This window comes from Taudactylus pleione, unplaced genomic scaffold (assembly GCF_031769625.1).
Source record: "Taudactylus pleione unplaced genomic scaffold, aTauple2 ptg000372l, whole genome shotgun sequence".
Classification (NCBI taxonomy): domain Eukaryota; kingdom Metazoa; phylum Chordata; class Amphibia; order Anura; family Myobatrachidae; genus Taudactylus; species Taudactylus pleione.
The window spans coordinates 676,933-703,682 of NW_028284773.1; the positions used below are offsets into that span (position 1 = coordinate 676,933).

Consider the following 26,750-nt stretch of genomic DNA (forward strand, 5'->3'; position numbering starts at 1 on the left):
CGGCTACTGCGCACACAATTCACAAACACAGAAAATATTAATTTTTTTTGGTTTGGACTGGAGTGTACTTTGGGGGTTACAGCACCCTTTAACGGTCAAGCCAGCCGGCCCTTTACTTATGACACAGGCGCACGCTTGGCACTACTTTGTTGATGCACGTGCGGCTACTGCGCACACAATTCACAAACACAGAAAATATATATTTTTTTGGTTTGGACTGGAGTGTACTTTGGGGGTTACAGCACCCTTTAACGGTCAAGCCAGCCGGCCCTTTCAGCCGGCCCTTTACTTATGACACATGCGCACGCTTGGCACTACTTTGTTGATGCACGTGCGGCTACTGCGCACACAATTCACAAACACAGAAAATATATATTTTTTTGGTTTGGACTGGAGTGTACTTTGGGGTTACAGCACCCTTTAACGGTCAAGGCAGCCGGCCCTTTACTTATGACACAGGCGCACGCTTGGCACTACTTTGCTGATGCACGTGCGGCTACTGCGCACACAATTCACAAACACAGCAAAAATATTAATTTTTTAGCACTTGGGGGGAGCACCCCTGATGGACAGAGCACCCCTGGACAACACTACAGCACCCCTTTAGGACTGGGACACTGCACAGGACTTTGGAGTGGACACAGCCCCTATGGAGAACTGACTGCACAACACAGTCCAGCCAGCCCCTATGGACTTTGAAGTAGTGGACACAGCCCCTATTAACAACAGCAGCACAGCACAACACAGCCAGCCCCTATGGACTTTGAAGCAGTGGACACAGGCCCTATGGACAACAGCAGCACAGCGCAGCACAGCACAGCACAACACTACTCTGCACTACACTACACTACTCAGCCCAGCTAGCCCTAACTCCCACCCTCCCTCTTCACTGTCCACAGCCGAGTGAGAAAATGGCGCCGACGCGGGTACCTTATATAGGATCCAAAACCCGCGAGACCCGGAAGGCGGGATGATGACGTTTTGCCTCGATTTCAGATCCGAGTCAGACGGGAAAAGTCGAGCCTGACTCGGATCTGCCTCGGATCTGCCTCGGATCGGGGGGGCTCGGGGGGGTTCGGATTTCAGAAATCCGAACCCGCTCACCCCTAGTTATAATGTTATGTCCCAGTCAGTTACAGTGTTATGTCCCAGTCACAGTTATAGATATGTCCCAGTCACAGTTATAGTGTTATGTCCCAGTCACAGTTATAGTGTTATGTTCCATTCACAGTTAGTGTTCAGTCTCAGTCACAGTTATAGTGTTATGTCCCAGTCACAGTTATAGTGTTATATCCCAGTCACAGTTATAGTGTTATTTCCCAGTCACAGTTATAGTGTTATGTCCCAGTCACAGTTATAGTGTTATGTCCCAGTCACAGTGTTATGTCCCAGTCACAGTTATAGTGTTATGTCCCAGTCACAGTTATAGTGTTATGTCCCAGTCACAGTTATAGTGTTATGTCCCAGTCACAGTTATAGTGTTATGTCCCAGTCACAGTTAGTGTTCAGTCTCAGTCACAGTTATAGTGTTATGTCCCAGTCACAGTTATAGTGTTATATCCCAGTCACAGTTATAGTGTTATTTCCCAGTCACAGTTATAGTGTTATGTCCCAGTCACAGTTATAGGGCTATGTCCCAGTCACAGTTATAGTGTTATGTCCCAGTCACAGTTATAGTTATGTCACATTCACAGTTAGTGTTATGTCCCAGTCACAGTTATATGGTTATGTCCCAGTCACAGTTATAGGGCTATGTCCCAGTCACAGTTATAGTGTTATGTCCCAATCACAGCTATATTTTTATTTCCCAGCGGTGAACTGATTTTCTGTTCTAATCCATGCCACTGAAATGCTGAGACATATGTTTTTAGGAACAAAAAGGAATGTTTCAATTGACAACTGCCATACTACTGCTGTATTTGTTTTACTTTTTTCTGCATATACGCAATTATAAAAGGCTGACATATATCACGTTTTAACCTCATTAACTATATAACTTTCAGATACAAATGTATATGCTATTTAAATTTGTTTAGGCTTTGCTATGTCAAAATATGCTATTTAGCATATTGCATTTAAGTTTCAAGAGCTGTTCTTTGAGAAACATATGACACATTAGTAGATTTCATCTGAAATGTCATCCAATGGCTATCTTAAACATGTGACAGCCGGATAGCAGGGCCGAAACTAGGATATCTGTCACCCGGTTCAAGGCAATAATTTTGTGCCTCCTCCCTTCCCTTACCTGGATTTTGTCCTTGCTCCTCCATTAGGTAGTGCACTAGTCAGACATCCCTGGTATAGTGACTTGCATTATTCCACACACCATAATGCCCATTACACATTATGCCACACACTGTAATGCCTATTACCAAAGTGCCACTTACATATTTGCCCAACACCATTTTATGCCCACGGTAGGGCTTCCAATTACTTTAAAATTACCTGCTCATTACCAGGGGTTCCATGCTCGTTTTCGGGGGTTTCACGCTCATTGCCATGGGGTTTCATGCTAGTTGCCAGGGGGTTTCATGCTCGTTGCCATGGGGGTTTCACACTCATTGCCAGGGAGTTTCATGCTCGTTGCCAGGTGGTTTCATGCTCGTTGCCAGGGGTTTCATGCTCGTTGCCATGGGGTTTATGCTAGTTGCCAGGGGTTTCATGCTCATTGTCAGGGGGTTTCATGCTCATTGCCAGGGGGTTTATGCTCGTTGCCATGGGATTTATGCTCGTTGCCAAGGGGTTTCATGCTTGTTGCCAGGGGGTTTCACGGGAGAATATGCAGCTTTCTGCATCTTCTCTCGGCAGCGCCAGTGTTCCCGGCACTTCTGGGAATGCTATGTGCATTGCGCTAGCCTAACAGACACTAGAGGTCCAGTAGGACCTCTAGCATCTGTCTTCTCCTCGGCGGTGGCCATTTTTGGATGACCGTTCTCAGCAGAGCCCATGCATACGGAGCTGTCCGCATGGAATCTGCAGCCCCCAAGTCACCGCGCACTACAAGACTGTGCGGGGTGTTTAGGGGCTGAGTCAGCCCTTTTTCACCCCCTGCATTCCGGCACCCGGTGCATGTGCACCTCTAGCCCCCACCTTAGTTGCAGCCCTGGGGATAGCCACTAAGATGATGTTGTCAGATCTGAACATAACCGTGTCAAAACTGAACCGCTCACCTCTAATTATTATTAGTCACTGTTAACAGAATATGCAGTACAAAGAAAATGCTTCAAGCACCATTCGTAGTATAGCAGTATGTTTATGCCCTACCAATGGTGGGAACAGTGTGCTCTGATTCTCATCTACATACATGTCATTTGTTTCTCCTATTCACCAGTAATATATTTCTTCCCCAAATTCCTCTCCAGAAATTAATTTGCCCCTGTTATTTATTATCTCACATTGTTTTTCATTCTCACTCCAATCTCCTATAGTGTTAGCCATTCCTCCTCCTACCTGTAATTCATTCAATGTCGCCAACTACTTGCACTGTGCACCCCAGAGATTTATAGCAACTGAACTAACTGAAAGCATAGCACTTACACAGCATTCCATAATGAAATATGTCTTCTTCTGAGCTGTTGCTGGGGAAGTTTGTACCATTTGGGCTTAAGAAGTCGTCACTCTGGTCGTTGTTCCAGTTACCTACATACAGATGTTACATTAATACCAAGAAGAATAATTAATACATGTGTAAGTATACAGTAAAATAACAAGTCTATTAACACCACAATTAAGCACCTTTATCTGTGCTTCATAGACTTACCCAGCAGGCCTTCGGTTTTGTTCAAGAAGTTGCTGGGAAGACTGGTTACAGCGCTCAGCATTCTGGAGTAAGCCGACACTGACACAGATAGAAGGCCCTCAAAGGTTGCAGTAATGGAGCCATCATTTAGCAGAAAGACGGCTGGGTTTGTGTTATTGATCAGCGCATCCATGTCTAGGAATAAAAAGAGATCACAATAGTTTATTTTTTAAAAGAAGTGTTTAATTTATGTAATTGGTTCTGCCACTTGTACTATAGCTTGATTGCCTTTATTTATTTGAAATATGTATCTAATGTATTATTTATATAAAAATAAATAAAATGTACAGTAATATACCTTCAATTCAATTCCAAACAGCTACTGCCTACTTTACCTTCATAGCTGAGTAATGTTTCTCTACCCAAGTAAAGGCATCAGAATGATCTATACATCTTTGGGCCGCATTCAATTAGAAGCAAAAAGCCGTTTTCTGCGAAAAAGTATCGTGGATTGGGGCTTTTCGCATGGTCGGAACTTATCTCCAAAATAAGTTTGCTTTTCGCCTACGCAGAAAGTCAATGCAATGTAATAGGTCGAAAAAGATTTGCCTAAGAATAGCAGGTGAAAAGAAGTGCAACATTTTTATTTTGGGGTGCAAAGTGGGGAAAACACTCAGAACCTTTGGGAGAGCCCCACAAGGACAACTGTGTCAAAAAATCTGGAGAAAAAACTCAACACCATAAAAAAGTACTTTAATTTTGGGGGTGAAAAGGTACAAAGTGGGGGGACAAGCATAAAAACTAGCAAAATATACTTCTTGGGGTGCTGTAAGGAGGGACCAAGTGTTCTTGGGATTGCAGGTGCATGTATCAGGGTTGTTTTATCACAATTTTTTAAAGTTCAATTGAGAGACATAAAAATATGCCATTTTCAAGTACCCCAAATTTGCCAGGACTACTTATTCACCAAAAAATACTGCTTAATGCCATTCTTCAGCACTTGTGCAAGTACACTAATAAGAAGCTATTGAAACAACTTAAGTACCCCAAACAGTTTTATTAGGGCTATTCGGACACATCTACATTGATCCCCAATGTTAGCGCATCTTTTTGGGGTGTTCAGGCTGATTTTCACAATTCTGACAGCACTTGCCGCCTGTTCTGAATTCGCTTTTTCTGAGGGTGCGAAACTAATTGAAGGTGGCCCATATTCTCCAAGCATCTCACATTCTGGAGTTAAGGGGATTATGGGCCTGATTCAGATCCGCTCACGAGCACTGTGCGCTTGCAAGCGGGTCGATGGTGGCCCAGTGCGCATGCGCACGCCGGAGCTGGCTCTGTCGTGCGGATGCGCGAGACCCGGATAGTGACGGGCAAACCGTCGCTCCGGGTCTCATACCAAAGGGGGCGTGCTGTCAATGTTGAGTGACAGCACGCCCCCTTTGGTGGGCGTGCCGGGGGCGTGGCTGCCCAGACGGAGGCGTTCCCATGGGAACGCCTACCGTCTGGGGCCGGCCCCACTGACATCACAAGTGATGTCAGTGGGAGTGCTTTCGGGCTCTGGGCCTGATTCAGAGCCGAATGCTCTGACCAGAGCGCTCGCTCTGAATCAGGGCCCTCCTCCCTCAACTTGGAGCGGCCTCATGGACGCTCGCATAGCTGTGGGTTACCACCCACAGCTATAGCGAGCGTCCATGATGATGGTCGCGATGGTCAAGACCATCGCAACAATCGGGCTTGCGACGAGACCCTGCGGTAGGGTCTCGCTGCCGCAAGCCCTGGAGTGATTTTGGCTCTATCAGAGCCAAAATCACTCCCACTGACATCACTACTGATGTCAGTGGGGCCGGACTCAGACGGTAGGTGTTCCCATGGGAACGTCTCCATCTGGCAGCCACGCCCCCGGCACGCCCACCAAAGGGGGCGTGCTGTCACTCACCATCGACAGCACGCCCCCTTTGGTGCGAGGCCCATAATGATGTCGTGCGCATGCACAATTCGGCACCATTGACCCGCTTGCAAGCGTCCAGCGCTCGCGAGCGGGTCAGAATCAGGCCCTCTGTTTGAGCTGAAACGAGGAAACGAGACCCTACCACAAAGGTCTCGTCGCAAGCCCGATGGTCGCAATGGTCTTGACCATCGCGACCATCTTCCTGGCCGCTCGCTATAGCTGTGGGTGGTCACCCACAGCTATACGAGCGGCCAGGAGGCTGCTCTAAAAATCAAGAAGGACGGCCCTGATTCAGAGCGAGCGCTCTGTCAGAGCGTCTGGCTCTGAATCAGGGCCTATATGCGAACCTTGCCAAACAAACACTCATGTCCAATTTGATAAGTTTAATTATCAGGGTCCGATAATGCAACCTAGTATAGCTACAGTATGTTTGTGCATTGTTCCCTTTATATTTTGTACAATATTAAAGTATCACAAATATTTAGGTTCTGTAAAGTACTACAAACATATGTACAAAATACTAAAGTGTTCTGTTTACCAATTGCAGATATATATATATTGTAGTTTGTCAACATCCCCATTATTCCAATTTTTCACTTTTAGGCCCTGATTCAGAGGCGCTCGCAAAAAGCGAGGGCTCGCTCTGAATCAGGACAGCCGCTTTTTTTTTTTTAACCAGCCTCCTGGCCGCTCGCTAAGCTTTGGATGACCACCCACAGCTTTTGCAAGCAGCCAGGTGATGGTCGCGACCATTGGGCTTGCGACGAGACCCTTGTGGTATGGTCTCGACCACCGCAAGACCCATTGAACTTCCTGCTCTAATAGAGCAGGAAGTTCACTACTGACATCAACATCGACAGCCGCCCCGTTTGTAGCGAGCCCAGGAGCGAGAGAATTTCCCTCTCGCTCCGGGGCTTGCGCACGCGCACTGCGCACGCCGAGCATGCGCAATTCCCCACTATCGACCCGCTTGCGAGCGGGTCTGAATTAGGCCCTTTGCCTGAAACATGTTGAGCTGGTGACCACAAGAACACCGCTGAGAACTGACTGTTAAGGATCCTGCCAGGACTGTGAACTGTGGGTGTTCAGGACTCTGATATCACTATCCGGATTTAGCATCTGGGATAAGAAGCAGCAGGTCGGAGGTGCACCACTATATGTGGTTACATACTGTACACATTTTTTTAAATGTGAGTGTAATGTGTTAAGAAATGTCACTGCTTTACCTGAGAATGCACAATCACTCTTTTCTTTTATTTGAGCATAATATTTTGGAGGAACAATGACATAATACCTATTGTGGGTTCACTATCTGGAATCTTATTTGCAAACACATCCAAACTGATCCTTCAAAACCTATATAGTAGGTGTTGGATTACACAGATAATCTGCATGTTGTGTGAACACTGGGTTTATATCTCCTGTATGTAGTAGGACTAGTGCCAGATTGTTAACCATTATTACCATAATTTTTTAAGCACCACAGTTTCCACCTTCTTTCAGCTCTGTGAATTTTTTGTAAATTTTTTATTGCTATGGCTAAACTTCATAGCTACATCTACCGTTTGGAAACACCATCAATGTTCGGCGACCCATTGGAGGATCAGTGAAATTCTTTTATGTTAAATTTCACAGATGTGCCAATCACAATTATATTTTGATCGTGATCGGCAAATCTGTGAAATCCAATGTTGGATTTTACCAATCCTGAGATGACGAGTTGCATGACCGCAACATTGTCGCGATCCGTTGGTAGTGTATGGACCTCTTTAGCTATCCATTTCAGCACCAGGTATTAAATTATTCGCTTTGTTCTCTTGGCATGTTCCTACAGTACCTTCTGATCGACTAAATAGAACATTCTGACCACCTAGAAGAGAAGTTATATTGTCATCCTCTTCAAGATACCACTCCACCTAAAAGAAAAACACAATTACAATTAATCTTTAGAATATTATGGGGCAACCAAGCAGAATATTACACAAATAATAATCAATTGGTAAGTAAGACAAGATATATATATATATATATATACAAGATGGAGGAAGGCAGCAGTGGAAACTCAGTGTCTAACCTTTGATTAACATTTCAGGGATCGAGTCCCCGTCGTCAGGATACAATCAGTGAAATACACACAGTGAAAAAACTTAAATACTCTTACCTCCATTACACCCCCTGCAGTCACCACAGCCAACTCAGTCACAGTTCTGGCTCTCCCACTTCCGGGAACGGCATATCCGAAAACACCGGAAGTGACGTCACCGCCCTGTGACTGGTGGCTATGGGAATGCTGTAAACAATAAAACAGCTTGAATACACATAACAATATAGGTGCACCAAAAAATGCTGCTCCTCCTGTTTACTAATACACTAAACTCAATTGAAAAAAACATAAAACATACATTTAATAAAGCTAGTATTAAATATGCTATTACAAAACTATACATTTAATAAAGCTAGTATTAAATATGCTATTACAAAACTGTGACAAATATATTAAGACATGCTGCAACAGCCTGCATGAAAATGCTGAAGGTGAATACTGTAGCATGTATTATCCAATCAAAATGATCTTATAAAAATATTAGCACTTTTATCAATATATATTAAATGATGTAAGCCATACTACATGTAGCTCTGAGTCATGCAAAAATTCTACAAAGGAAATCAACCAAAAATCTCAAGTAAAAATGTCAACTGATTAGAGAAAGTTGGACAACCCAAGGGAATCATTAATCCCCTAGGATACAATGCATCCAAATGAAAGATTACGAATGGGGGACATTATTGACCATCTTATACCTAAGGGTAGCCATCCCATGTTTAAAGGGTAAAGTGGCGAGCCACTGGTTGATCACTGGATCCTGATAAAAGTGCCGCCCGTATGGCAATCCTTCGTTGGGCCGATCTTTCTTTGAACTGACGTTCAGTTTTCCCAACATAGATAAGGCCACACAAGCACGTCAAAACATACACTACAAATTTCGATGTGCAAGTTAATGGCCATCTAAAGTTAAATTTCTTGCCAGAGTATGGATGTCTATTCTCATCTTCTGGTGTGAGATAATTGCACGTAGTGCATCCCAAGCACTTGAAATTCCCATTATTTCTACTCAAAAAATGTTTGGTAGCCTTATTAAAAACAGCGATGTCAGTTTTTATAACCATATCTCTAATGCTTCTCCCTCTAGTCTAACTAGGCATAATGTCTGTAGTAAGGGTAATTCAATGTCAGTAGATGCTATGGGCCACCACTGTTTGGCTCTTCTCTTTGCATATCTACTCAACGTATTGTACTGATTAACCCGTGGGATTTTTTTACTTTTTTCTTTGCCCTATGTGTTATTCAATAGTTCTGTTCTACTTTTGGACAGAGCTTTAGGGGTAAATTTACTAAGAATCGAGATAGGTCAAGATGACCATTACGGGTGATTTATTCATTTTTTTCCTGCGGGCAAATTTACTAAAGGTAAAGTCGGGTGAGTTAGAGAGGCATTTCTCTCATCTCACTTGTAAAACTTGGGTGAGATAGCAATCTCGAATCAAATCACCATCGGGACAAGTACTTTTCACCTAAAACATACATCTCTCAAATTTACCAAGAATCGGGATGACAAGCTCGGGAGAGATAGGAGCAAACTCTCTGTCAAAATCACTTTTCAAACTCTCAAACCCCTGAGCTGCGAGATGGTCAGAAACATACACAAATCATTGTGATTTGTGTATGTTTATTTCTGTAAATGGTTAAAATTGGGTTAATTTACTTAAAAAAATGATGTGAGGTCCCCCCCAAAAGACCAACTAGCCCCAGGCTTGCCAGCCTGTCCTGGTTCTTAATTTACAGGGAAAAAAAATTGTAGAGTTCCACTGTAAATTATGAACCAGCAACAGGCAGCAGGGACAGAGCTGGTTTTAAATATATGGATTAAAAAAAATGGCGTGAGGTTCCCCGTATATTTAAAACCAGCCCTTGACCCTTTCTAGCGGGGGACTGATGCCACAGCCAGGGGAGCCCTTTCACTGGACCCCCCAGCCACAGCATCAGCCCTGACCGCTAGTCAGCCCAGGCCGGGGATCCCTGGGGAGTTGAATACCCCTCCAATAAAGGTACCAGCAAGCCTCCCCCACATGCTGGTATTTGGAGAACCACAAATACCAGCATGCGGGGCATTACAGGCCCGCTGGCACTTGCAGTTCCACAACCAAAGTAATACGTAAAAAACACAACATACACAGTGACAGTAAAATTTTATTATAACATACATGCACACTCACACTCACTATCACACATACTCACCTAGTATTCGAAGTAATCCATAGCGATACCTAAAAAAAAAATTCCATATTCACCTCTCCTATGCGTAGTTCACGTCCTCTTCTCCAAGTAGGCACCCAAAGGGTTAAAACAAAAAAACGGGTGTTCCCGAATCCAAACAGACTGAGTAAAGCTCTCCAAATACCAGCATGCGGGGGAGGCTTGCTGGGACATGTTGTTCCACAACTAAAGACAATATTTAGCCCTTTCTTTTACACTACACATAAACTATCAACCCGGCACCCACCACCCTAGGGTGCCGGGGATAGCCCTGGGCTATCAGCCTAGGCCAGGGGTGCCCTGGAGAGGGGTACCCCTTTATTGGAGGGGTACTCAACTCGCCAGGGATCCCTGGCCTGGGCTGACAAGTGGTCAGGGCTGATGCTGCGGCTGGGGGGCCCGGTGAAAGGGCTCCCCTGACTGTGGCATCAGTCCCCCGCTAGAAAGGGTCCAGGGCTGGTTATAAATATACGGGGAACTTCACGCCATTTTTTTTCTCCGTATATTTAAAACCAACTCTGTCCCTGCTGTCTGGTGCTGGTTCATAAATTTACAGTGGAACCCTACACATTTTTTCCCTGTAAATTTAAGAACCAGGACAGGCTGGCAAGCCCGGGGCTGGTCAGTCTTTTGGGGGGGACCTCACATCATTTTTTTAAAAAACATTTAACCCTTTTTTACAAGCCTTAAAACACAAGCAGCCAACACATATCTCACTGATATGTGCTGGCTGCTAGCTCGGGAGAGATTTGCAGAAAGAAAACACTGCAATCTCGGGTGAGTAATCTCCTGCAAAACGAGTTACTCGGGAGAGATATCTCATTCTGCTTCACCATCGGCAAACTCGTTTAGCCTCAAATCGCCTGTTGGTAAATCTGGAATAAAAAAAGGGATTAAATCACCCAAGTTTTGGCGAGTACCAGCGAGATAAATCACTTTGAAAATTGGGACCATCTCGAATCTTAGTAAATATACCCCCTAGACTTAACATTAGATGGCCATTAACTTGCACCTCAAAATTTTGTAGTGTTTGTATTGACGTACCCAGGTGGCTTTATCTATGTTGGGAAAACTGAACGTCAGTTCAAAGAAAGAATGGTCCAACATACGGTAGGAGTAACACTTTTATCAGGATCCGTGGTAGGAACTCTACCCAGCTCCCGGCGCTAATAATTCAATGTATACACAATTGTCACGTATTAAATCAGCAGCTTGTGTAGGAAGTTTAGTGTTAAAAATTTTAAAAATTGCAAGATTAAACATAAAAAGACAGATACACCTCGCTAGATGTCGGCCTAAACAAATCTAGATAAAAATATATAGATAAATATAAATAGATCTAGTATTATAATAAAATAAATGTTTACATCACATATAAATACATATTAAGGGTACAATCCATATAACTAATATCCATAGAAACAAACACAAAACATAGAGATGGAAAATCACATCTGGTTAAAAAAAGTATTGCTGGTAATTTGTTCTGTTTCTAAACATCAGATTGAATAGAGTCCAATACTGGTGGTAATTGAATATTTATCCTCTTGTAAAATGTAACACAATTGTAGCAGTTGATAGAAAGTATATTTAACGTCTGTCCTGGCGTCCCAGCACAGACACTGTTTCATATGAACACAGTAACAATCTGTTATATATGGCTTTCTCTCTACTGTAGATTAGTTAATTTGAAGAGAGAGCCGGGTGTGTATGGTCACAGCTATAAGGTATATTCTCTCACCTCTCCGGGATCCACCACCACAAAGTGAGGCGTCTGTAGCTGCAGCTACAAACTGTAGTATGTTCACCTTTCAGAGAATGTCCTGTGGGTCAGTGAGAAGTGCCGTGTACGTGAGGCGCCCGCTGGGTTAAATCAATTCAGCAGATTGACGTGCACTGTTTGTCCCATACGAGTCGATCTAGGAGATGGAAATTAATCCAAGTACAGTAGTTTCTCCATTCTGGGTAGTGAGAGCCGATGGAAGCCATTTGAGCGGCGATAAATGAAAATATAGTTATGCTGTAAGACCATTCAAAGAAGCTTCTGCCATATACAGGAATAAAAAGAGCACTGGCGTCAACGCATTTCGTCTTTGTTTGACTAGAGACTTTTTCAAGACTGGCCTTTTTACCTACAGCACCCGGTATTCCCAGGTGGTTTCCCATCCAAGTACTAACCATGCTCAACACTGCATAGCTTCCAAGATCAGATGAGATTGGGCATGTCCAGTGTGGTGTGGCTGTAGGCCAGTCTTCAATGGAGAAACTACTAGGATTCATTTCTATCTCCTAGATCTACTCCTATGGGACAAACAGTGCAGGTCAATCCGCTGCATTGATACAACCCAGAACCAGAATTGTGACTAAGGTGACCGTGGGAAGTGTCATGGAGGTAAGAATATTTAAGTTTTTTGACTGTGTGTGTTTCACTGATTGTATCCTGACGACAGGGAGTCGATCCCCGAAACATTGATCAAAGATTAAACACTGAAGTTCCACTGCTAAAAAGTCTCTAACTGCTGCCTTTCTCCGTATTGTATATGTGGAGGTGCTTCCCATCGGAGCAAGCAACCCCTTGAGGGACCTGAGTGCAAGGCTGTGGAATATTATATATATATATATATATATATATATATTTATATATATATATATATATATATATAAAAAATATATATATAAAATCTGTCTTACTAATATATATATATATATATATAATATATATATATATATATATATATATATATATATGTGTATTTCATGTATTAGATTCATCATTCACCAGATCACAGACATATAGAATATTTTTGATTTTTTTTTTTATCATTGGCATTAAATAAATAATTGCAGAAGCCTTTGGGGAAACCAAAAGTGTTCCCCATTTGAAATATTGCCCTACAGGGTTTATGTTTGATACGCCCTTTTCTCCAGAACATCACACTATTTTTCCTTAACTAAATCCAGTATTGTCGCCATGCTCAATCAAAACCACTTTCACCATCACCGTACACGATTGTTACCTCACACTACCTGTCTTCCACCACATCCAACAATTTCAACTTGTTTTTTTTACATACACTTTCCTCCACCACAGTTTTTCCACTGTTGTCTGACATTTATGTCAGCAATGGCACAGTAATTTTGCTAGACTCTTCCCATTAACATTAAAAGGTTGGTTCTGAGTTGTTAGCAAACCATGTTGCAATGCACACAATACAAATATTTATTTTTTGCATGCAGGGTAAATATTGGCTCTGTAGGGTAGGTCCCTAACTTACAGGGGTTCAAATCCAGGGCGCAGGACACCCCCAAACCAGCTCAGCCGAGCCACCCCAGGGCATCGCTCTAATAAGAAAGGTGAAGTGAAAATTAAAATAGATAATAGCAGCTACAGCTGCATGTATAGAGTAGAAAAGTGAATTACATATATAATAAATAAACAGTAAATGTGTTTAAAATGTGCAAAAAAGGAGAAATGTGTTATAATGCGATGCCCTGAAGCCGACCAACCAAAGCAATGCAGGGGACCCACGCCTCAAAAATCAACCCACAGCTGCACTACATGACATAAATTGAAGGACATACGTAAGTCATGCAATTCATATACGGTAGTGCAGCTTTGGGTTGATTTTTGGGGTGTGGGTTCCCTGGATTGCTTTGGTTGGTCTGCTTCAGTGCATCGCAAAATTTATTTATATATATATATATATATATATATATATATATAATTAGTAATTGGAGTTGTGCATCTGTGATTTTTTTTTGTGCCTGCATTAACGGTCTCAAAAGGTAGCACCTCCCATTATATATATATTCAGGGTGTGCAGTCTAGGACCCCCTTCCCATATATTCTAAATATTGGCTCTAGCTGGATAATTACACCCCCCCCCCCCCTCCCCCTCCACACACACACACACACACACACACATGGGTTGTGATATTGGCACATTGTCAGTGCCTCCTACACATCATGTGACCACTGGCAGCAAAACTTTCCCACCTACTCTCAGGGCCATCTTAAAAGAATTGTAGGCCCTGGGCAAAGCAATGCACTGGGGTCCTAACCCACCCATTTACAGCATTAAAAAATGTAAATGGTCAATAAAATGTAACCTTTGATTTTGTTGAAAGTAGAATACCAATAAATTCAAAGTTTAAACAAAAAAACAAAATATAAAATGAAGATTTTGCACTCCACTTCCCTTTTTTTTTCTCCAGCTCGCAGAGCAGTTTCTACACTACACCTATGATTAAAGTGTGTGTGGGGGAGGGGGGGGCTCCTGAAAGAGGAGGGCCCAGGGTACATGCCCCACTCCCTCTTAATCCAGCTCTGTGGCTGCATCCTGCTTATGTGTAATATTCCAAATTAGAACATGTGTACAAGTCAGCAGCGCTTCAACTGTATTATTCCCTTTCAATTTATCACACTATTATTAGTCCAGAAAAGGTGTGTGACCAAACAGGCAAAATTATAGTTTATGAATGTATGGCTACAGAGAAATAATTTTTAAAAAAAATCAATGCACCATGCAGATATAAATGATTCAGACCTTTGAATTTAAGTTCTCTGAGATACATTTATCTTGACACTACAATATACAGTATGTACAATATGTTATTTTACACATTAATGCAATCATTTCTCCCTGTGATCTGAGTGACACTCACTTTAACACTGGCATTGGGTGAGGTGTACTGTACAGCAAACGCCTGGAAGTTAGTGGCCATCGCTGTACCGAACTGCACTGTACGTCCCTGTAGCATGAAGGACGTATTCACATCAGAAGCATTAACCAGGATAAAATCTCCAAGTCCATTGAAAGTGTAACTGAGTCCATCCAGGGTGGTAATGTGGGGATCTCCAAACATCCATCCTGTAAACATGAGATGAGAAATGTAATTTAAATCTAATCAAATTAATACAAGACAAATATGTATAAGGTCTTTTTTAATTGCAATGTATTAATGATTGAATTTTCCCATGTTACTTTAAATGCAATGGAAATTGGCAGCTGTCATTCCTCGTTGGCAGTTTCAGTGGGTATCCAGACTATAGATAGACAGTTAAAAGGTCGACAATTTCTTGATAGACACCAGATGGTAGATAGACCATAGGTCGACACTTTAAAGGTCAACATGAAAGAAGGTCCACAGATACAGTTGGGCAACAAGGTCAACAGGTTGACACACAAATGGCCAACACAGAAATGGTCAACATATTTTTTCTTTTTTTTTAGGGTTAGGGAGGCACTTACTGGAGGGTTAGGCACTTACCCCAACAGTTAGGGTTAGGCAACATGAAGGAGGGTGAGGAACTTACCGGAGGGTTAGGGTTAAGCACTAGAAGGGACCGTTAGGGTCAGGCACCTACCCCGACCTTTAGGGTCAGGCACCTACCCCGACCGTTAGAGTTAGGCACCAGGAGGAAGGGTTAGGGTTAGGCACCATGGGGAGGGTTAGGGTGATGATTAGTGCTAGAAAAAAAATGTGTAGACCAGTTGTGTGTCGACCAGTTATGTGGTACGTTGACCTTTAGTACACATTGACATTCTTTCGTGCCGACCATTAGTGTATCAGCCTTTTGTCCCTTTTGACCCTGTTGACCTATTGTCTATCTAACATCTGTTGTCTTTCTAGATATTGTCGACCATTTAACTGTCTATCTTTTATACCATAACTCACTAGTCGAAGCCAAGCTTCCAATCAATGTTCTAGAGTAAAGGACAGTACTAAAAGCTCTAGCTATGGGAGAACATATGCTGCAGGGAAATCTGGGTTTGGTATATTAGGTTGACAGTGACCATTTCGACATAATTTAAAAATACGATTGTCAAAATAGTCTTAATTTGAACAGAGAATATGTCGGCATGTTCATCTTGTCAGCATTCATTACGTTGACATTCTGCATCTCGATATTGCAGAAATAACATGTTCACAATCCAGTTTTCATGTACAGTATGCCGAGCCTTAATGTTAACCCTAATGCTACCCCTAACACCTAACCCTAATGTCGACATTTTCACTATGTCTACATGTCATATGTCAACAATTTGACCATGTTGAAATGTATTCAGATGTCGACATATTAAATGTCGATACTGTAACCATATCGGCTTCATAACTGTGGATATGACATATTAAATATCAACAGGGGCGTATCTTCCTATTGGCCAGGGTGGCATTTGCCAGGGGCGCCGGCCGGTGGGGGACCCAGCACCTGCCATGCATACTTTGAAGGGACGGCTTGCTCTACCTACATACTGCTTATTGCGGCTGCATTGATCGGAGAATTGTTAAATCTGGGAAAAACATGTAGAATCGGTTAACAGTTTCTTTTATTGCTGATGTATAGGCCCCATACATCAGCCTGATTAAGCAAATAATATTCATAGAATCTAGAATACTTCTTTCTTGGTATGAGAGGAGGGAATCTACAACTACTTTCATCTAGTTAAATTGCTCCTTCTGTACTTGTTTCTGCAGGTTGGCATGTACAACAGATTATAAGTGGTCTATTTAGTGATCTATTTATTATCATTAAAGAGGCCCATTACAGCTGCAGAAACACTAGTAATGGGCTCATTAGCTTACAGAGTTTACTAGCGAGAATCAATGCCGGCTTCAGATGGCATTGGTTCCTAGAGCTCCTTTCTATGGAAAGGAGGTTCGGTATTGCAAAAAGTGATCTGAGCAAAAACCCTCCGTGGCCATGCACATGGGTAACCGCAGGTGACACGTGCATACAGGGCAGACCTGGTACTGGTAAATATCAGTTACTGATTGCAGGGACAGCTGCTTTTCAGATCAGCTGTCCCGGCACCAGAGCACCAAGAACCGATTATGAATAGGCTCCATAAAGCTGAGTTCTCTAAAGTTTATCTCGCTGCTCTCTCCCATTTCTTCCAGAAAGTTGCCACTATTACCAGTAGTGCATTCTTTTTGCTTCACTAGTTACTTTTGAATTGAATTTTGAAGGCACTACAACAATCTACTTTTGAACCAATTGAATCAGTGGACATGAATTTATTCACATTAAAATTACAAATTTGCCTGGCTGTTGCCATTCCTTGCAAATTTCCCTTTTTGAGTTTTCTATACAATACCATATTTCCAGTAGTCTCTTAGTTCTATTTATATCAGGACTTTGTGATTCTAACATTGCTTCAGAATCAATTTTTCAAGAGGAAGAGGTATCTCTTGGCTCATTGGAGGTTGTTAAAGTATTGAAGATCGGTGAAGAAATACGTATGCTAGAGTTTAGGATAACTGATGATCTTCTAAATTTCCTGAAGGCTTACAGCATGAAATAGATTAGCCTGTGTCAATGACACAATAGCTAATTGGATCACCAATATGATTAGGTATATCTACATCGTTCTGGGGAATCCTTTCAGTGATTAGTGACTAATATGTGGGCAGTGCAGCATAAAGCCTCGGTTGAGCAGCTGTGTCACGCAGCCCATGGTGTATATTTTTACAATGGTTTACGTACAGTACATATCCAATGTTTGGGGGACTGAGCATGCGCATGTGCAGAATGGGTCCTACGTGATCGCTCACAGTTCCACCTTAGCTCATGCTGCAGCATTTGGGGGGCAGAGCAGGGACAACGTCCTGGCAGTAGCGGATCCAGGGGGGCGATCAGGGCGATCGCCCCCTGTACACACAGCCCCGATTCCCAGAAGCTCGCCCATTTATTTACAATGAGCCTCTCAGGCTCAGCCGGGCAGTGCGGCTGCTGCCTGCAGGGCCGTAACTAGGGTAGGGCGCCTGGCTCACCAGTGATCACCCCCTCTCCTCTGCCCCCTGCTGCAATGTATAATAGTAACGGTGTGCCCGGCTCCTTTTCTGCCGGACGCACCGCTACTAATACACATGACAGCGGGCAGCGCTGCAGCAGCTGCCTGCCCCTTGTGGTCCGCTCCCTTCCCTCCTCTGTTGTAGTGCAACGCCGCGCGGGAAGGAAGCAGGGAGCCGGCACTGACACACGCCGCAGTGTACCGTCCACATCCACTGCCAGCAGCAGCATTTGGAAGGGTTTCTCCTCCAAAGAGTCTTGTCAAGGCTGTCATACCTATTGTCCTGCTGCTCGGAGATGCTGCTGCTGCTACCCTATTTTGGGGGAAAAAATGCCATGGAGGTTAGCCAACTGCCCCTGGGGAGGATTAGGATGAAAAAAACTTCAAGTGATCCCACCTTCCTAGCCTGGAAGCTCCTGGGGTGTAGAAGGGGCACCCTGAGAGGCACAGATTAATCATCATGGGCAGTCAAGGAGACTGCAGTGTCAGGGTGACACTGAGGTACGTAGCGCTGACATGCTAATATTGTGTGACTGCATAATAGGCTGGAATGCTGCTGCCTAGGAAGATTTACCAAATGTTTGTCATTTATGCCAAATGTAATAGCAAACCTTTTCTTGTATCACTGAGACGGATAGTATTGGTGCATACACACGGTCAGATTTTCCTTCAGATCTGTACAATAACGATTTAAAAAATCTTTCATTTGTTCATATCTGAAGGAAAATCTGACATATCTGACATGTTTGTCAGATGAACGATGAACGATGCGCGTTCCCGTTTGTCAGATAACGATATCTGACATCTGATGTGTTTGCAGTCAGATTTGGACGATTCCATTCATTTTAATACAGGCAAAAATCGTTCAACCGTTCAAATTGTTGGTCAAATCGTTCAAATCACTGGTAAATCGTTCAAATCGTTCAATCATTCATCTGACATATCTGACCGCGTGTATGCACCATAATGGTGCATACACACAGTCAGATTTGTCATAACCTGTGTGTTGTATAGTGTTGCAGCAGTGGCGTAACTAAGGGGGGTCGAGCAGGGCGTGTGCCCTGGGCGCCGAAGGACCGGCGGCGTGGGGGGTGTGTGTGTGTGTGCCGCCAGCCACGGTACCGGCCCACTCTAGTTAGGCAGTGTAGCGCTGACCACAGTGTATGCGGTCAGCGCTACACATTTACACAGCGCCGGTCCTGTGCTACACAGCCAAACCCCATCCCTCCCCCTGAGCGCTTACCCAATAGCACCAGGAGGAGGGTGGGAAGTGGGCTCAGGCTGTGCAGTTTACACACACATTGCCACCAGCGCGGTAGCAATGTGTGTGTTAACCAGCAGCCAATGAGAGTCAGACAGACTCTGTATTGTTAGGGTTCTGTGAGACATAACTGAGTCTGCTGCTGCATATTGCTTCTTTCATGTGTCTGCATTGCAGGTTAATCACATGACAAGCGCCTGTCACATGGGGTTCTGTATGAGACAATCTACCATGTGTTTTCCTATGAAAGATAATGCAATAGTCTAGATCATGGGAGTGCTTTACTATTAAACTGCTGTGTATGTACAATGTAACATGCTGAGTGATGTAACAAAGCACAGATGGTGTCAGGGCCGTAACTAGGGTGGTGCGACATGTGCCATGGCACAGGGCACCGCAGGGCAGGGGGCGCTGTTTAATTTAGTTTGGGCCTGTCAAATTTCTGTTCATTAGCATTCTCACTTGCAGCCTTCTCTTCTTTTATCCCCAACACCTCCTGGCCTCCCCTATCTCTTCCCTGGCCCTTCCCCATGAGGCCATGGCCCTTTTTCATGTGCACATTTATGTCCCTATTTTAAAAATAGGTGGGGAGGGGGGCAATGCTCTTACTGGCACAGGGCACGAAAAGTCTAGTTACGGCTCTGGCTGGTCGGGGGGGAGGATGGGGGGTTTGGTGCACATTTGAGTCAGTATTATTCTTAAACCGCCCCCTCATATGTAAACTCTAGATCCGCCACTGCGTCCTGGACCATTCTACAAAATGGGGGCATGCCCCCACCTCCCAGGGATCCCCGGCCTGTGCTGACTAATGTGGGGTGAATTATACTTCGGGCAGGGGACCCTGTGAAGCGTGTCCCCCAGCTGTGGCATTATATCCCCGCTAGTTAGAACCCAGTACTGGTTGTGGATAATACGGGAGACCCCTACTCATTTAGTCCCCCATATTTCCACAACTAGGACTGGTTCACAGAGCCAGGTGCTGGTTGATGAATAAATGGGTATGACCTGTACATCGTTTTTCCCCAGGTCTATTATTTTGCGAGTTTTATTTAAGTAATTCTGTGCAAGTTAAAAACCCGCACTATGTTACATTGGGTGAGTTGTAGGTTTTCCATGAGAAAACATCTGGATGTGACTTTGCACCATGTGAGTAATAGAAATGCGAGAAACATGCAAGTTTGCATGTTCTCTGCAGCCTATTACATGTGCGAGTTGCAAAAACATGCGAGTTTAGTGCTAAACTCACACTTTTTTACAACTCACACCCTATTACATTTAGCCCAAAGTACTAACCACTCATCTTCTAACTGTCATTTAGGCTGTCTTTGAAAAATAACAGTTAGGAGCTCATTGGTTGGTACTTTATGTCTATTCACCTTATCTCTCTCCAAGGCTTAGTACATCTACTATCTATTAGTGTTTTTATTTTCCCCCACAACGGCTCAAGAGCTAAGAGCCCGACTCAGCAGCGTACACAATGACGATTACGGAAGCATATTGAGTGATTGTTTTCCATTGTGCATACGTATAATCCGCACTGTGCGTGCACAGCAATCACATTGTGATTACGGACGCACAGAGTTAGTGCAAAGTCAGTGACAGTCTGTCAGCGTTTGGAGGTAGTAACGGGGGGGGGGGGGTGGCTGGAAAAACGCAGACGTGTCCGTCCATTTGAATGCTGTTTCATGGGAATGCATAAATTAGCCATTGTGATTACATATGCAGCATAAGAGCTCTCTGCGTGTGAGGAGACAGTGTCTGCGGCTGGTCAGACTTGTTGTAAATGCTGCGTGACTTGTCAATGTGTGTCGATGGTACCGATGTTTAAGGAGAAGAGCAATATTGGATGGATATGAGAAAGCAGAAGTAGGCATCTTTATGCCGGCTGAGCATTGGCAGGCATTAGTATATTTTCGCAGTTGTGTTCTGTGCGACATCGCAGCTGTGATGGCATTAGCATCCTCTGCTGAATCAGGCCCTAAGTGCCAGTGCCACAGGTATTAAATTAAATTAAACACCCAATTATTGTTTGCTAACATAGGAAGAGCGGGGTATCTATTTATTTAATTACTATCTTAATGGTTGTCCTCTCCCCTGCCACTTTTTGCATTATGGAGCAGCCAGATCATAACAGGGATGAACAATCTCAGTGGTAATGTGAGGGTTACTGCCTTTTCATTTTTAGACATGGGGCGTAACAAGGGGGCTTGGTCAAAACAGAAGTAGTATTCATTACAGTAGGATTTGTTTCTCAGATTTAAGGCCCCCACATGCCCCTTTATATGACATCTGGTCCACATGCACCCTATATGCCTTCAGAGTTCCCCAATGCCCCTTTATATGCCATAAAAGCCCCCACATAGCCCTTTTAGGTGCCAGAGCTCCTTATGGTCCTTAGGTCAGAGCCCACTCATGCAATGCATAATCAGTCTCTCTGACTAGTGCAATCATGCCCATGGCCAGAAGGGTCATAGGAGTTGGGCCACTGGGAGGGCAGAAGGTGGGCCATCAAGTGGAACAACAGGAAGAGCTGACTGTACACTAGTAAGTACTGTTTAACTGGTGGGTGGTGCACCACTGTGAGATTCCCAGACACCATCCAAACGGGAATGTTAACCCTTTGGACACAAGATAGATTTCCTGATTTACGGAGGAATCCCGGATGGTTGGCAAACCTAGGTGATGTGATCATACATATCATGCTGTTTGTTGCTCAAATCCAAATTATTAGTTAATTATCCTGTTTTAAAACCCTCACATCTGTCTATCTTGCTTTAAACTTTTCTTATTTTCAGATTAAGGGGCTCTTAAACCTAAATATAATATGATCCATATCAATGAATTTATTTTTATTTAATTTATTTATTTACTAATTAAAATGTTAATGTCCATAAGAATAAGCAACAATTTTACTTTTCTTAAGGATATGTCTTCTCTTATTTTTCTTTGCCTGAAAATGAGGAAAAATATATGTTCAAGTGTTATTTACATTTTATAGCACTGAGGCCATGGATTCGATTTCCACTACGGCCCTGTGTGGAGTTTGTATATTCTCCCTGTGTTTTACTTGGGTTTCCTCCAGGTACTCCGGTTCCTCCCACACTCCAAAAATATACTGGTAGGTTAATTGGCTCCCGACAAAATTAACCCTAATGTGTATGTGTGTACATGTGATAGGGAATATAGATTGTAAGCTCCACTAGGGCAGGAACTGATGTTAATGGCCAAATATTCTCTGTAAAGCGCTGTGGAATATGTGTGTGCTGTATAAATAACTGGTAATAACTAAATAAATAAATAAGTAAAGTTGTGAGGAAGTATCAATGAGAGGAGTATAGGTGGGAGTAGAATAAATGACTAGTTTATTTTAGGAAATGATGGCTTAATATTTCCCTTCAATCAGTACCTTGGTTAAATTTCCCTATGTTTTTTCAATGACGAGGAAGTGAATCATTTACCAGGCATCAGAGGTCTGTAATCTCTGCAGTTGATTGGGGGTCTCTTCTGCATGTACATTGAGCAAAACTGGGGATCTTCCACTTGATTGCAGCACAAGTCATATGCGTCAAGCTCTTGGTCTAAAAGGAGACAATACCTGTCAAACAGTCATAATCATAATATAAACGTATAGAGGGCCAAAGCGCTGTATGAGAGCTGGTAAAAGGGGTGTCAGCCCCTTGGTAACTATGGACAAAAAAGAAGAATATCCTTTTTAAAGACATCACTATTGTTTACCTTTAGAATGAATATTAGTGGTTCATGGGTATCATGTGATTCACGATCATATGATTTGCGATCACATGACTCCATCCAATTTATTAGACTGTGTCTCTCTACTCATCTCAAATGAATGCGGCTCTTCCGGGCCACATGATCGGGAGTGATCACGTGGACGGACTCCGTAAATTATGCTTATTGAATACTACACTAATAAGGTGACATTTATCTGTGGCTGTTTACAGTTTTAACTTTGAACTCCAAATACTATGTGATTAAGTAGGATTGCCTTATGATTAGATAGATCATTTGGGTTTTAATGGATGGTTCCTTTGGTTGTAATGTGAACACAGATGTGATTAATTAGTGGACATACAACAGATATACAGTAAAAAGACCATTTGGGAACACATTCACATATGCTCCTGAGGAAGCTGGACTTCAAACACATCCAGCGAAATGCGTTGAGCGCATTTTTTATGATTGCCACTTGGACATACCACTCTTAACTCCATTTGGATCTACTCCTGTGACTATGGACTGAATTATACCAGTTATTGGCAGCAATTAAGATCATCCAGAGGATCAACATCAGCCCACATCTCTGCGGTAAACACTGCTAAGGACTGAATTAACTTTGCTATCCCTGAACCGGTAACATTGTGCTGCCTATATGAGTCTTATTGATACCAAGGAGTAAGACTGATTATCATTGAGACTTAACAGTTTCTTATGTGGATGTCCTATACTATCTATTTTATACCCCATTGTTATTATAACTGACTTTGATATATGTCCTTTTTTACTGTTTTATTTGTTGTAATAAATATACATATTCTTTTTAAGGAACCGTCCACCCTCTAGCGCTGGTATCCCATTCTTCATAATCATAATATATTTTGTGCACCACACTAAGGGGCTGATTCAGGTTGGAACGGAATTGCAAAGCTGCACACAGACAGCTTTGCAAATCCGTCATTGTAAATATGCAAGTGCTACATTTGCGATGCGACCATCGGTGGTTGATGGTCACAATGGTGGACAGTGCCAGGCCACTGGCCAGCTACAGTAAGTGAGTCCCTAGCCTTGCCACTCCAAGAAAATGGGGTGGACATGCAAGGAACAGTGGCCAACCCCGATCGCCCCTTAAAAGCCTCTGCCTGTCAATCAGGCAGAGGCATCGAAGATGCTGCGTGCGATTACGCAGGACCCATTCTGCACACTCACAGAATGGGTCCTGTGCATGCGCAGATTCCCGATAATCAGGAATCTGCATACAGTATTGCACTTGTGTGCACTGCTGAATCAGACCCATAGTTAACAATTTTGTTATCACAGTGCCAGTAAAAAAAATATGTTGGCAAGTCTGGTTTCATTTTGTAAAAGAAAGAAAGAGATATGAGAGGGAGAGACACAAGACAGAAATAGGGAGAGAGAAAAATAAATGAACACCAAAGCAACGCCATGTAAAACAGCTAGTGTATGTATTCTAATATTGGAATAAGTAAATGTTTTATTTTGTGAAAATAATATATGGATAATCAATAATATTGAAAAAAAAAATTTTCTTCTGTCCCTATCCCTATGAACATTGTTGCCATAGGCAAGTCCCTTCATTTTGTATATGATAGATACAAGGCAGGCTAGCCCAAAAGTCAGTCTTCTAGAAAGAAAATCACTATGGATTCAGAGAAAACCAGCTAATATTAATGTATTCAGTTTTACTTTTGAATGCTCTTAGATTTTGCATCACACTTACTCATCTGTCAAATAATCATGCGATAAAGAGTCACGTGGTAAAGACTCATGGCAAACTCTGAAAAATTAATCTGTTAAGTGCTCAAGCGAAAGAGCCAGATCTGACAGGTCACCATTAGTGAAGACTAATGGTGATTGTACTAGAGCAATATCAGAGAGTTTGGTATTTATGTTCAATAATCACAATTTCGACATTCAACATGCCGACATGATGTAGAATTGGTTGTAGTGTCCACATGGAACATGTTGACTTGCTCATAATGTTGACATTGACCATGGTGAGGATCAGCATGTTGACACTGATGTTATATCGACATTATTAGCATGTTGATGTACTGTTTTTCTTCTTATACAGTCCCTAACCCTAATGGTAACCCTAAAATTAACCCTAACCCTAATGGTAACTCTAACAGTAACAATAACGCTAACCCTCTTGTAAATGTCACATATGGCAATGTCAACATTTACAATGTCAACATTCTGTCCAAGTCGACATTAATAATGTCAACATTTTAACCATGTCAACATTATCAATGTCAATCTTCTGCTGTCGACATTGCAAATGTCAATCTGGTGCTCAGCAAAATTGTGACTGTATACTGTGTCGTATATGGTCTTCATTTGACCAAATTAGCTGTCCATCATGACCAGTATCTGACAGTAAATGAACAGATGTTGATTTGGATCATGATGTAGGCATGTTATGTAAGTATCTGTTACAGGGCACCAAAATGTAATGTTGCAGTACTGGAATGTGCTAAGATTGCATTTATTAGATCAAAATAACTTACCCATTCCTGAAATTGAAAACCTCCATGTTCGTTCCTGGTAACCTTCTAGGTACTGATTCTTGCGGTAATACACACACCTCACACCGGCGTTATACCAATTAGGAGATGTGCTGCGGAGCATGTTGATGCTATTAGTTTTCCCTGTAAGTAACAAATAGCAATACAACAGTGATTGCAGAGCTAAACTTTACTTTTCAACATAATACATGATTTAGAGATGGACATAAATAACCTGCTGGACACAAAAATCTGCTTTGTTTTACAATACTGAACTTTCTGTATTGTATCAATTGAGGTAAATGCAGCTACAAGGTGATCAAGGGCTCTATTTACTACAATCCGCATATTGAATGCGTATTGTAGTGTGATATTACCGAGTGAATTCACATTGCGAATTCAGGCAATATCACAGGGATTTACTACAAATCCCTTACAGGGACAGAGCTTGCGATAAAGCTCTGTCCCTGCAAATCCTCTTCGGAGCCTTATCACGGTATTTTCGCAAAAAACACCGTGATTAAGTGCCCGCGCATGCGCCGACCGGTCGCCGCTGCTACCCCCTCCCCTAAGCCCCGCCCCCGGTGCTAAGCCCCACCCCCACGATCACGGACCCCCCGCGACCACCTTCTCCCTTAATAGCACTTACCTGCATGCTTCGGGCCTCCAGTGATGTTCTCCATTCCTCCGGTCAGGTGATCTCCCATACTGCACTGGGGCCCGATCACCTGATGACCGGGCAGCAGTGCACTATGGGAGACCAGCTGACCGGAGGGGAGTCATCACCGGTCCCAGGAGTCAGGTAAGTAAATTTTTTTTTTACTATTTTTTTTACAGTAATCAGCTTGCGGTCTGTTTAGACCACACAGCTGATTACTGGGACCGACTCCCGGCTCTGCTCTCCCCGTTAGAGCAGGGCAGGAGGCCGGTAACCGGGGGAGACCCTGAATAACGCCACCTCCAGGTGGCGTTATTATCACAGGGCTTTCCCCGGTATTTTTTCACATTTTATTTTTAGTAACTCTGGTCGGATCACATTTCCCATTACAATTATGGGAAATGCTATCTGCTTTACTAAAAATAAGTGATACTTAGGGGTTAGAGTAGAATTTTACGAACTCTACTCCAATTGCCCTGTAATAACTATAGGTGATACTAAAATAATGTGAAACGGGTGTGAAAACACCCTTTTTCACATTATTTTAGTAAAAATAATGTTGATAAATAGAGCCCCAAGTCCTTCAATTTCCTTCAGGAAAGAATAAAAGAATACAGTATATAGCAAATTGATGCAATAAAGACAATATATTGTAGGGAATTGAGGAGTATAAAATATTTTTCAACAGAGTCAACTACTTTCTTCATTTACTATTAGTTTTCTATGTGGAACTACAGATATCAACAAGTCCTGGCTAGCAAAGCATA

The 26,750-nt window shown here is 42.9% G+C and overlaps 1 protein-coding gene and 1 pseudogene across 1 annotated transcript in view; both read right to left on the reverse strand.

Moving 5' to 3' along the window:
• The window catches only part of MUC4 (mucin 4, cell surface associated), a 256,422-nt gene that overhangs the window by 43,295 nt on the left and 186,377 nt on the right, over window positions 1-26,750 (reverse strand). Inside the window, exons 39-44 of the mRNA XM_088444695.1 lie at window positions 25,329-25,469; window positions 22,521-22,640; window positions 14,671-14,876; window positions 7,528-7,606; window positions 3,761-3,934; window positions 3,538-3,639 (exon numbers count right to left, since the gene is read on the reverse strand). Of these exons, the coding sequence (XP_088300821.1) occupies window positions 3,538-3,639; window positions 3,761-3,934; window positions 7,528-7,606; window positions 14,671-14,876; window positions 22,521-22,640; window positions 25,329-25,469 (822 nt within the window). The remainder of the gene's footprint in view (window positions 1-3,537; window positions 3,640-3,760; window positions 3,935-7,527; window positions 7,607-14,670; window positions 14,877-22,520; window positions 22,641-25,328; window positions 25,470-26,750) is intronic.
• On the reverse strand, window positions 12,135-12,253 carry LOC148508230 (5S ribosomal RNA; annotated as a pseudogene).